The sequence below is a fragment of the Anopheles nili genome, chromosome X (genome assembly GCF_943737925.1).
Source record: "Anopheles nili chromosome X, idAnoNiliSN_F5_01, whole genome shotgun sequence".
NCBI classification, from domain to species: domain Eukaryota; kingdom Metazoa; phylum Arthropoda; class Insecta; order Diptera; family Culicidae; genus Anopheles; species Anopheles nili.
The window spans coordinates 4429158-4441884 of NC_071293.1; the positions used below are offsets into that span (position 1 = coordinate 4429158).

The following is a 12727-nucleotide window of genomic DNA, read 5'->3' on the forward strand; positions in this document are numbered from 1 at the left end:
GGTCTAACGGTGGGAATGTGACCGGAAGCGCCTCAAACCACGACTATACACGCACGATAATTGACGGAAACGGCACATTAACCGACGCGGAACAGGGCTATATGTAGGCCGCTGCAGGAGATAAATCACCGGAACAGACAACGAAGGGGAGCGGAGGGGGGAGGGAGGAGGCACGAATTAGAGCACGCGTTTTTTTTTATTTCACGCGTAAGCTACTATTTCACGGGGCCCTTTTCTGGCCCTTTCGAGTGACTCGCCTGTCGGAGCAATGGCGGAGGTTTCAAGCCGTTTACGGAACACCCGGACGGGATGGCGGATTGCCCGAGAGAACGGTACACGCACAGCACAGGCACGGACGAAGAGGAAACGGAAAAAAAACCGCGACACACACGCGCAAAGTGAAAGCACAAACGCACACACGCGTTTTTACAGTGGGTTTCCTTCTTTTTTTCGGCAGGATACCGTTCGCCGTTTCGACGCTTCCTGTACGCGCTAGAACCGCTCGGCACTCTTGTCTATTTTGCCCGCCGCGCGAACTGCAAGCTGATGTTGACCGGACGTGATTTTAGCTTTTCTCCTGGTGCACGCATTACAGCCTACAGTGGCACGTACGCGCAAACACACGCGGTACAGGCAGACGCACAACACCACGCAGTACCCTTCGACGGCTGACTGATGCAGCAGAGTGGGACGGGAAGTGCTCGTTGCGCCATTTTTAGGCCGTTCGCTCTGTACGGGCAGCGTGGTGTGAGGGAGATGGAGTGCGATTCGGGTGAGAGCGATGGATGGTGCATGTGCTGTCCTGGTCGTTCGGCACCGTGATTTCAAATGTCACACGTGACAGCGGTGGTCCGGTGAAAAAGTCCCAACAATTCAAAGTACGTACACAGCCAGTGCAGCATGCTGTGACATTTTGGTGGATGTAAACAAAAGCATTGACGTACATGCCGGAACATTTGTTTTTTGTTGCGAGTACAAGCTATTAAACACGAAATGCCGGAGAACGTACATTCGGATGGACCCCATGTCGAGATCGAGTACTGGTAGGTGTTGTTTAGCATAACCTTAACAAGCAATTAACCCATTACTCGCTCTCTCCCTCTCTCTTCCTTCAGTAACGTTTGCAACTCGAAACCACAGTGCCTCGAGCTGGCATCCGTGATCCGACAGCAGATTCCAGAGGCGCAAGTTGAATGCCGAATAGGGCGGCGTGGTTCTTTCGAGGTGCAGATTAACGAAACTCTTGTGCACTCTCGGTTGAGTTCACTGGCATTTCCACAATACGAAGACGTGGTAGAAAACGTGCGCAACGCTCGGGACGGCCGGCCGGTGAAAAAAGTGACCGAACAACCGATCACAGAGTGTGTGGTGCAGTAGCTTTAGTTGTTGGAGAGAAAAAAAGCACGTTGAAATTTATTCAATCGCTAGTCATCGTGTAGTACACCATATGATGTACCGCTACCCAGCTGTAGAATAAGAAATCGAAGTAAAAACTACTTGGGATTTTCCCATCTAACCTATTCCATTGTACCCGAAACCGTGGAGTTGCACACCAGCGCCGAACCATCGACGACCGTACGTTCTTCGTCGAGGGACAGATACACTCCGAATCGCATTTTGCCACCAAACTCGCGGCTTATCGTACGCAACGGTTCTGCCGTCCGTACTCCATTCGCCTGATCGATGCAAATCATCTGGCACCGGGTGCACGGTCCATCGACCGTAAAACTCGCCTCTCCGATCGTTACACGTTGCCAGTCCGTTTCCTCCAGTGGTCGTGCCGTTTCGATGATTAAATTTCCCCGGAACCGATCGACGAGTGAATCGAGTGACGGAGCTTCCTCGAGGGCATCCCAATCCGTCACTTTCTCGCTTAACCACCGCACCGACGTGCGATTTACGAGCAGCAGTTGCGCTTGATTGTTGAGCGAAAGTTCACGTGCGGTTTTACGCTGGAGGCGGGTTTCTTGCGCGGATTGACGCAATAACCGCAGTCCGGACACGCCACATGCCCGGCTGATCCAATCAGCACACCGTTCTCCACAATCAACTCCTTGCACGCTGTCCTGGCACACTTTTGTGCGGCATAGCTGGACACGATCCACACCGTTTTGTCCGTCTTCCGGTGGGCCAGCACCAAGATCCACCACGAGCTCCTCATCCGGAAGGTCAGCATGTTCCAGCACAAGACGCGCACGCTCGAGTTCGACCGTCGGTCGGATGCGACAAAGCTCAGGCAGCTTCTTTTGGGTCACCGCCACACCATGCTCGTCCACGATGACAAACGCGCGATCGTAAAGCAACCCAGTGGGGGAAAGAGGCCACTCAGTGCTGGCTCGATACGGTCCGCAAGACTTCACCGGGTAGAGGCAGATCTGCACCAACCGAGGACGATCGTAATCCTTGTACCGAGCGACGATTTCGTTGCGTGAAACAAGCGCAAGTGGTCCGGTGAGGGAGCGACGTACGTAACAACGCTCTACCATGGCCACTAGCCGGTTAATATCTTCCAGACGCGTACAGTATCCGAACGAGACACGCACTGATCCTGTCGGTTGACCATCGATTAGGTCATTCGCGTCACCACACACGTGGCCGGCTTGATACTGCCGCAGTAAATCATCATCGGAGAGCCGCAGATGTCGCTGGCATGCTCCCGGATTACAGAAACACCCAGTGCGTAGATAAATACCATGGTTAGCAGCCATACACGCGAACTCCGCGAATCCAACGAATCCACCGTCATCGTTCAGGACATTAAAATTGACGATGGCACCCTGAGAGGCGGAATTCCCGAATGCTGTGTCATGGTAAAGCTCGATTACGCGACTTCCGTTGGCATGCTGTAATGCCTGAAGTGACTGATAGCAGTACCGTGCCAGATGGAATGTGTGCTGCTGGATGCGTTCCATCGTAGTGCGGGTTCCAGACGGTATGATCCGTTCGAGTGTGTCGATACATGGAAGAAGCGCCGCGATTGAAAGGAAATTGATTGTACCATCCTCGAACCGCTCGGCCAGTGTGTCACGCTTCTCGTGGAACCCGTTCGTACCGCTCATCGCGATTTTAACCGTACCACCACCGTAATAGCGCTTTCCCGGCAGTAGCATCATTTCGGCGTCTTTACGGACAAGTAAAGCACCCAATCCGGTGGGGTAGCTGAAGCAAAAAAAAATCATTTTTCATTACATCATCCATTACACCTGAGGAAGAGGATCACGTACCCGAAAATCTTATAGAAGGAAACACACACGAAGCTGGGTCGATAGCGGGAAAGGTCTAGTGGGCTGGTGGAGACTAGACTGGCAGCATCTAGACACACGTGGAACGCATCCTCGTCGTACCCACGCAACCCATTCCGCTCGACAAACTCGATCAGTTCAAGCGGATACTTTACGCCGTTAAAGTTACATTGGCCTGGAAAAACGAGCAATCCAGGCCGGCGTCGCCTTGTCGAACCCGGTCGTTCCTTGAGCACCTGTAGCAGGTCAGTGCGCTCGATCGATTTAATGCGGTCAGTTTGTACGATTTCACGCATGCCCAGTACGGACGTGTGGCTATCACGGAGATAAACGAACGGACCGGGTGTGTTCGTTTCACCCTGGAAATCGAACGACTCGCCAACTAGCTTAAGGCTAGCTGTTGTGCCTGATGTGAACACCACGCTGTACTCGGAGGGTCGAGTGTTGAACCAGCGTAACACCCGGTACCGCACCAGATCGATTAGGTCCTCCATCGTGCGGCTGGTATGCGGATTGCAGAATAAACCACCGGTGAGTAGCTCCTGAACGCCGCGAAGCTGCGATTCTCCATACAGTGCCGTGCCGGCATGGTCAAGGTAACACTTTTCTGTAAAGGGAGTAGGAAGACAACTTTTTTAAGAACGGTTTTGAAACCCTTACACCAATGGATACCAACCTTTAAGGCGCGCAAATTCCTGCTCTATCTGGCGCGTTTCTTCCTCGTTGTACTCGTTGACAAACTCCATCTCCTGCAGGGACGATGTGGTTCTGGATTTTTTTTACGGGTCAGCTAGCTCCGCTGCTCAGCTGGGCACGTTGATAACTACCCCGATAGTGATCGTGTGACAGCAGATAACTACTCGCCGGCTGTGATGAGCTCGCATCGACGCATAAGAGCTTCTTGATAAAATCAACGTCTACTGTGAGCCACATTTAAACGCACCACGAAAAAAGCGTGCACTCATCGTAGAAAATTAAACACCTCACCACACCGTTTCCTAGCGTGCTCTCGCTGCCCCTTGGCAACCACGGTTGCTAAGTGCAGAGAAGGCCTTGAGTGATGTAAAGAAAAAAAATTCAAACAGAGCTTGCTACGTTGGCGGCCGTGTCGTTGACGAAAATGATAGTGTTTAGAGATCGGTTGACATTTTCGACGGCTGCTTCCTTCGTAGCAGAAAGATTGCAATGTGGAGTCAGGAAATCTAGTAATAGTTTCATGTGCCGGTAACGAGAAAATAAGGTTTTCCACAGTGTAAATTTTACTCCCGGCTCCATAACGCTGCGGTGTAAACGAGAGCGCATCGTAAACAGCGCGATATAAACAAACATTATGTCAAAGGGCCGATTGGCAGCCTGTTGTTGCACAAGCTTGCGCAAATTACTGTTTTGGTTGGGGAAAATTACTGCAATTGCACATTGTTGGACAGGTTCTGGTATTCTAGTATATATTCAAATTTTTATCTCGATTGTACATTATTGCAGCTTACGCAATGGACCAGTGGATTAAAGAGGAACTTTCTAAATGCCTATTATTCGATGTACCGGATCCAATGGTCAGGTGAGGAAAAATATGCTCTGCAAGCAGAAAGCAAACTGGTAATTATAATAAGACAATTGTAGCTTCATCCGTGGCATGGCAAACATTCAAGAGATTGACGAGTACTTCCGATCGTTGCTTGACTTCAACGACCCCCAACACGTGGCATTCCTCGGTGATCTGAAGTTCAAGCTATGTGGTTCGCAAAACGACAAACCGGTGCAACCCTTAAAAGGTGCAACGTCGAAAGCGGGAGGCAAGAACAAACAGCCACCGAAACAGCAAAACCAGCAGCAAGCAAAGGGATCGAAATCTACTTATAACGGTGGGCAAGTAGCCACAACGGCGACGAAGCCGGCGATGGTTGCAAAGCCCCCGGAAACCAGCGCGAAGAAGAAAACGAAGTACGTCAACCTTTACGGACAAGATGGTGAACTTGCGGACGTGGCAATCCTCAAAGGACGCCACCACTGCGATTGTCAGGCGTCAAAGCATCGGCTAGTTAATAATTGCATTCACTGTGGTCGAATTGTGTGCGAACAAGAAGGCAGTGGACCATGTCTGTTCTGTGGCAGTCTTGTCTGTACCGAGAGCGAACAGCGGCTAATTGATGGCGCTTCGCGTAAAGGAGACAACCTACGGCGTACTCTAATGGAGCAAACCAGACCAGCTGGTTGGGAAGAAGCACTTGCCACACGCAACCGGCTACTCGAGTACGACCGTAACAGCGAAAAACGAACGACCGTGATTGACGACGAGTCGGACTACTTTAAGACCAACTCGGTGTGGCTGTCGGATGCAGAACGGCAAGCGGTAGAACGGCTTGAAGCGCAGGTGCGAGAGAATCGCCACGCCAGTCGGCTATCACGGAAGATAACGCTCGATTTCGCCGGCCGTCAGGTGTTGGACGAGGCACCGATGACGGATAGTGAGCTGCAGGAGATTTTAAAGCGTGCGGATCAGATTGGCATCGGGCAAACGGTGCCACTAAGCGGACCAGTGGACAACGAAAATACCGATCCGGATTGGTCACAGGCGAACGAAAATGTCCATCCAGGACTCGTCGGGCCGGCACCGACGGTAAATGACTCATATTATACAAGGCATGGTAATGTGTGCTAATTTTCTTATTTGTATAATTTTATCTCCTTTTAAGTTCGTGAACACAGGCAGACTAACTGACCGACCTGCGGGAGTAATGCGCCCTCAGGGATTTGATGGCATTTATAGTCGAGTGCAGGATAAAGAGTTTCTCGAAATGTCCGATCAACGACACTGTTTATCGATGCATCAACCGTGGGCATCGTTACTGGTGGCCGGTATCAAACGCCACGAAGGTCGAACATGGTACTCATCACACCGTGGTCGATTATGGATTGCGGCCACCGCGAAACCCGTCTGTCCGGAGACGGTGCGGGAACTGGAAGCGTTCTACCGTCAGCACTACAACGACGAGAAAATAGAATTTCCCACTCAATACCCGTCCGGATGCTTGCTCGGTTGCGTTTCGGTGCAGGATTGCCTGCCACAGGAGGAGTATCGGAAGCAACACCCATCCGGCGAATCCGACAGCCCTTTCGTGTTCGTGTGCAGCGTACCACAAACGCTACCGGTTCAGTTCCCTATCAAGGGCGAGCATAAGATCTGTAAAATCTCACTGCCTGTTTTTTTCTTGATATTTTCTTGATAATCGATGCTAATGTATGATCTTTTTCCCTTTTATGTTATATGCGCTTTTTCTCCTTAGATATGCTTGACTCAAAGATCCACCAGGCAGCAGCGCTCGTACTGCAAAGGCTCACACAACGCAATAAGGATCAGCCAGAATGAGGCGTACAACGATTTATCATATTCCGGTAATGCTTGCAAATTGTATCAGTATTATGTGCTTGCAACAAAAAAGGGTCCCTGGAGGATCAATCTGTGTAGCGTATTTTCCAATATATAACTGAGAATTATAATTTACAGCATCTCGAAACAATTCAATGGGTTGAGGAGAAAAGCGTGTTCATACCTTCGATTGGTTCTGCTCTGCACTGTAATAATGTCAGTGATTCAAGCAAGATAAAATCTATTAATAAATTTAAAATCAACCAAACACTTTATAGTAGTAAAAATTATGCTTTTTATGCGAACATTGATGACAAGGTCGTGAAAATATGGTATCTTTAAAATGTTCTTTCTCACAATGAGAATATTCTCAAAGCAAACACATGTTTCATGGCTCACACAAAAGCCCCACTAAAATACAAAGCAATGCCGTTTCGTTTTTGATATTTTTATATTAATGTTATAGAATATTATTACTGCATTTACTCCTAGATATTGCTCGTCACTTGTCAGTGTATTCCTACATGTAAAAACAAAAAAAAAATCAACGGTAATGTCGCATGAGACAAAACGTGATCGTTATTTCCTTGCGATCGGAATGCTGGAGGTTCAATCCAAGGCTGAATGTGAAATAACGTTCTTTATATAGCCGGGAAAAAGCCAAGGGAGTAGGAAAATACTTGACACAAACGACTGATTTGGTTCGGTAACTGGGCAGTTTTCAATTGGCTATGTATGTATATATCTATGTCTCTTTGCACGGCTCCGTCGCAGGTGGCGTCCCTCACCCAACGGTATAGGGTTAAGTTACTTAATCATAAAAAAAATTAAAGAAAACGAGATGTAGAAAAGTATTGTGGAAAGAAAAATAAACGAACAAACATGTATCCAATACACAAAAAAAACGAGAGCCACTTCCGGGCTTACTCCTTGCTGCGCGAACGCAACCACAAACAGAACAGGGCACCGAGCCGGAACAGGATGATAAGCGCGAACAGGCAGGCGATATCGAGTGTAAAGTCCTCCACACGGAAGTTGAACGTTTCCAGAATGATCTCACCCGACCGCGGACAGGTGACATTGGCTCGCGTACACTCAATCGCACCGTCCGCAACCGTACTCCACTGGTTGATGAGCAACGCTTCGTTGGCGTACCGGAACCAGGAGAGGTATGACAGATACTTGAAGTACGACGGCACTGAGGCAGAGTTAAGGAAGAACCCACCGAAGATAAGGAACGGGATCACGACGGGAGGTCCCACTGACAGCGCCATCGAGATGGAGGAGCTAGCGCAGGATATCAGATACCCGAACGAGGTGGACACGTTCGCAACCAGCGTCACGATGAACAGGGCCGTAAGATAGTGGGACACACCCGGTTGCAGGCCGATCATCGGGTACGTGATGGAGGTGAAAACAAACGGTACGGCGATGAACAACGGCAGCTCTGCGATCGTTTTCCCAAGGAAGTACGTGTCGACACGGTACAGCCGGGAGCGTTTCTCGCGCAGGAACACCGGCAGCTCGGCGGAAAACACGTTGATAACGGCGAACACGTTCTGGAAGGTCATGTTGGTGAGGAAGAGGAACAGCGAACCGTTGATGTTCATCACACCGTCCTGGTCGAGCACTTGGCCGAAGTAGATCGAACCGATCAGGGTTGCAACCATCTGAAAACGAAGGTTGTTGCTTTAGGTACGAAGCTCAGGTGATACGTCAAAGAAGAGTACGTACCGCTGTCTGCAAGAGTCGAACTTTCACCAACATTGGGTCTTTTAACACGCTCAACCAAGATCGCCAAAGGATGCAGTAGAACTGAGTCCACCAACTCGATCGGTAGCCTGTACTGCCGACACCTTCCATCGGCTGCAACAGGTACGGCTCATCTAGTCCTTTTCCGCTAACGGACGCCATCTCGAGGACATCACGAGCGATTGGGCTCACTGCAAACGAGTCACAGATCTTCTTGATCGTGTCACGACATTCACTCTCCTTGGCCGGTGCGATCGCTAACATCTGCACGTAGAAGTCCGCTGGGTTGTAGTTGGGAGGACATGGTATCCCTAACCTGAAGAGAGACATGAAGGGTTTAAATCGTTGTACAAAAAAAAACCGCATAAAAGCCAATGAGTACATACTGAGAGAAGAACTCCGCCGACTGATAAGGAGAGCCAAGGAAGGCAACTCGTCCCTCCGCTACCAGCAGGATCTTGTCGAACAGGCAGTACAACTCCGATGACGGTTGATGGATCGTAAGGATGATCGTCTTGCCCTTCATCGCCATACCCTTCAACACCTGCAGCACACTGTGCGCCATGAAGGAGTCCAATCCAGACGTCGGTTCATCACACAGCAGAAGGTGCGGATCGGTCAGTGTCTCAGACGCGAATGCAAGCCGCTTTCGTTCACCCCCCGACAGGCCCTTGATGCGTCCAGGCGCCCCAATGATCGTGTCGGCACACTTCACCAACGACAGCTCCTGCAACACCTCCTGAACACGGTGTTGCTTCACGCTTGCCGGCACGTCACGACCCATACGCAGCAGCGCCTGGAACAGCAGGTGTTCACGTGTCGTCAGTGACGGTATGAACAGATCATCCTGCTGCACGTACGCACACCTCGCTCGCAGTTGTTCAGCATTCACCGGTACCCCGTTTAGCGCGCGTACCGCATTCGGGGAGATCTTCACGCCCGGTGGTGAACGGAAGGCTAGCGCATTCAGCAGCGTAGTTTTGCCGGCACCTGAGCTTCCCATGACGGCCAGCAGCTCACCGCTGCGAGCTACTCCGGTGACGTTCTTCAGCAGGTGTTTGCGAGGATTGATGTCCTTGCGCTGACGCGTGCAGCAGTGGCGCAAACGGGTGCAGAATGGCTCGCGGGCTTTCCCGTCGGAGGGTGCCTCACCAAACACGTCGATTTCCTTCCAGGTGTAGGTGAGCCGATCATGCTGAGGGATCTGACCCTTCACCGAACCGTAGCTCTTCGGTTTCCACACCTGGATCAGCGTTGCCTTGTCGTTCGTCAGCGTCGTGTTCAACGCATCGTCCATCGACTGGTCCTGATAGCTGCTGCTGCTGTAGCGCTGTTAGTGAGTCAGAATAGGAAGAGCATGGTCATGCGTTTGATAGGAGTCCCTTTAGAGATAGAAAGCATCCACCAAGCAGAGAGAGAGAGAGTGCGAGAGAGAAAACAGGTAGTTGGGAGTTTGAGGAGGCAAATTTTGAAAGGTCCCGAGCAAGGTGAACTACGGCAGAAGGATACTGAGCAGTCACGACACAACAACGGGCATCACCCTACGCTACATTACGTATGACGTGACGGGGAAGTCGTAATTTCTCGACTCGTAGCTCAACCTCCACGTGCACTCGTAGATCTCGCACTGCACGTACGTATACACCGGAAGGTACCCCGTGGGTCGTAGCAGCAGCCAACAAGCAGCAGAAGAACAAGAAAACAGGACACCAGAGCGTTATCAATTTACCGTACCCCGGGACGGGCGGGCGCGTGTTCCTGATAAGCCCAAACGCTACCAGGCCTCATTGAGAGTCGCCACCGAAATGGACCGGACTTATCAAGATTTTTTCCCTTTTCCTAAAATCGCTTGAATTCTACAAACTTGCCGGAAGACCCCGCTGCGCGCCATCGGTGAATGGGACGGCAAACAGAGCGGGTCTGAGTGATGGTGAAAATTATCAGTAAGAAGGCGCGTTTTTGTTGTCGTAGTTCCCTGCATGCGCGATACGTCACAAAAAGTGCTCAGTCATCAGAGGATGCGTAGGTGTTAAGGCAGCAAACTAACCTGCAGGGTCTTCCCTGATCGACTCTCTTTCTCCTTGTTCAATTTGCACAAATTTGTCGGTGCTTTTTTTAACCCACAAGCCGCCATTCCGTTTGATGTCTGCCAGTTTGCTAATTGTCTTATATAGCAGAGACTTAGGTTAGTACCTCCAAAGGCGGCTACTTTTCTACTCTCGGAGATTGTGACACATTTCTACCGCACGCTAATTTGCCATGTCAGCCATGTTCCGGTGGTTTTCTTTTTTCCCCTCACCTGCGAAGAAAAAAACCACAACCGTCCATCGCGAAGTGGAATGCAAAAAACCGCAACCGAGGTGTGTTGGAATGCATCGCAATAAAATGCATCCCCGCCATGGCGGGTTTACGGTGCATTTGAAAAATTGCTCGGGTGGGTAACGGCCATCGAGATGGCGGGAAATAAAACAAACCTGCCGGTAGCTGGTGCCGAAATTGACCATTACCCCGGTTAACGCGCTCTGCTAGTATTCAGACATACACCGCGACACGCAAAGCCGGGTAATGACTCAAAAATACCACCGATTATGGAACGACAGCCCTCTTCTGGGCAGTCTGTCGTGAGAGGAAAGCCTACAACTCCCGAATTGTTTCGTGTGTCCGTTCTAACCGGGTGCTCGCTACCGGTACCTGGGAGTGAGCCGGAACTGCTGCGAAAACCGTTGTAGAACCGTGGAGTGAAATTAGATCCATCACCACCGACGGTTGTACTGCTTCCAGGTGGGGGGTTTCAACGTCGCCACCACGTCCCAGTTGGGTCAGAGCCACCTCCATGCAACAAGCACCGTCTATAGTCCCTTCAACCATCGGAATTATGCAATCGAACGCTACTAACGATGTATGCAACTAACGCGTCTTACGACGTCGAATGATCGAACGATTTGGGACATTTGTCAACCGCCTGCTAGCCGTGCGTTGATTCGTTTGAATTTTGGGGCCATTCCAGCGAAGTGATAACCCAAGCATGCATCCTCAGGAGCTACTGCATGTTGTGCCAGTGTGCAAGACAACGCCTCGAACGCTACCGTACAGGCTCTTATCGCCACCTCATGCTGTAAGCATCATTTCAAGAAGCTGTTGTTGATCGTCTCGGTTCGCCTCGCTCGCATCACGGTTCATCGAACACCGTGTGCTGAGACCTCGACCGGAGAGTGTGGCTCGATTCAGGTTCCGGCGAATTTGCGCTCGGAAAACCCGTTCCCACCATCGCAAAACGTTGACAAACGAAACGATGACGTCGGGCTGATAGGCAAATCGTGTGTTTGTGGCAAATCTGCGATGGAAGCGAAACCGCGTTTGCGTGATGCGACTACCCTAACCTACATCTAGCGCGACTGGCGTTAGTTGAGGTTATGGTTCGTGGGGCTGGGTTGTAACCGCACACCGGCTCCCAAGGGTGCTCAATAAGCCGTCTCGGGTGTGCTGGCGTTAATGTACCTCGGTCGTGCTCTCGTTTTTCTCGCTCTAACACACCGCCCCACGCAAGATCCAGACCATTGTCCGGCTTCTTGGTTATCCGTCGTCTCGGCTTCCGGAATGTGCCGCGAGCGAAAACGAAAGTCTTCTTCCGTTTCGATGAACCTGGTGGCTTAAGATCTCAAGTCCGGAGGCCTTCAGGCACGTCGGGATCTTTCCCAGCTGCTGGCTGAGCAGTCGCAATCTCTCCTTGCCAATGAACCATGCCCGAGAGCCAATAGCGTCGGCGTCCTCCATCACGATCCGTGAAGTGAAAACACGCCACGGGAACCGATAGGAACCAGTCCTTCAGTCGTGATGTCCGGAACTGGTTCAAGAACCGCACGATCGGGGAATGAGCCCATTGGCCTCGTATTGCGTAGTGGCAAGATCCCAAAAGGCCATCAATCCCAGGTTGATCATTTCACTAGCAACACCGTTACCGATTGTTTCGGACTTACCCGGCTGGAACTGATGGTGGATTTGGACTCCCCATCTCCGTACTGATCGTCGGTGTTGATCGTCATCCTGTGCCTCCGATTCCTTCGCTGGCCAACGTTACTCTACACCCGGTTCACGTCTGGCTGTGTACCTTTTCCGGGGGAGGGTTTACTATGTTTTTGTTCTTCTGTACCGACTGCCTGATCCTGTGAAGAGTGAAAGCGAAACAGAACGAGATTAGACCTAATCACACGACATACCATTCATGCGCTATCAGCCCGCAACTGCCCTGCTTCTAATGGGGCCTTTAATGAGCAGTCATCCCCAAAAAACCGTCCGCAAGTTTGTGTAAAAGATCCCTTTTTGATCGCTTTAGCTGCTAGATTGCACGTGAGATCGAAACATCTAC

The 12727-nt window shown here is 50.8% G+C and overlaps 4 protein-coding genes across 6 annotated transcripts; 2 read left to right on the plus strand and 2 right to left on the minus strand.

Annotated features, from left to right (window-relative positions):
* The first annotated feature begins 993 nt into the window (after positions 1-993).
* LOC128728485 (migration and invasion enhancer 1) lies at positions 994-1507 on the plus strand. The gene is made up of 2 exons (XM_053822110.1): positions 994-1043; positions 1116-1507. Exons 1-2 carry the CDS (start codon positions 994-996, stop codon positions 1375-1377), a joined length of 312 nt encoding a protein of 103 aa, XP_053678085.1. The 3' UTR covers positions 1378-1507.
* LOC128728303 (molybdenum cofactor sulfurase) lies at positions 1390-3988 on the minus strand. The gene is made up of 3 exons (XM_053821924.1): positions 3919-3988; positions 3225-3849; positions 1390-3159 (listed from the first exon to the last, which is right to left on the minus strand). The coding sequence occupies exons 1-3, from the start codon at positions 3986-3988 to the stop codon at positions 1518-1520; spliced, it is 2337 nt and encodes a 778-aa protein (XP_053677899.1). The 3' UTR covers positions 1390-1517.
* Positions 3989-4732: 744 nt separating this feature from the next.
* Positions 4733-6873, plus strand: LOC128728761 (activating signal cointegrator 1). Of its 2 annotated transcripts, XM_053822406.1 has the most exons (5): positions 4733-4800; positions 4863-5859; positions 5936-6425; positions 6527-6635; positions 6748-6873. In XM_053822406.1, the coding sequence occupies exons 1-4, from the start codon at positions 4733-4735 to the stop codon at positions 6607-6609; spliced, it is 1638 nt and encodes a 545-aa protein (XP_053678381.1). In that variant the 3' UTR covers positions 6610-6635; positions 6748-6873. The 2 variants fall into 2 exon arrangements, with proteins under 2 accessions (XP_053678381.1, XP_053678379.1); XM_053822404.1 differs by having other exon boundaries at positions 6527-6859.
* Positions 6874-7532: 659 nt separating this feature from the next.
* On the minus strand, positions 7533-12404 carry LOC128729292 (protein white). Of its 2 annotated transcripts, XM_053822959.1 has the most exons (5): positions 12339-12404; positions 9917-9988; positions 8748-9691; positions 8344-8677; positions 7533-8279 (listed from the first exon to the last, which is right to left on the minus strand). In XM_053822959.1, exons 1-5 carry the CDS (start codon positions 12402-12404, stop codon positions 7533-7535), a joined length of 2163 nt encoding a protein of 720 aa, XP_053678934.1. The 2 variants fall into 2 exon arrangements, with proteins under 2 accessions (XP_053678934.1, XP_053678935.1); XM_053822960.1 differs by lacking the exon at positions 9917-9988.
* Positions 12405-12727: the final 323 nt, after the last annotated feature.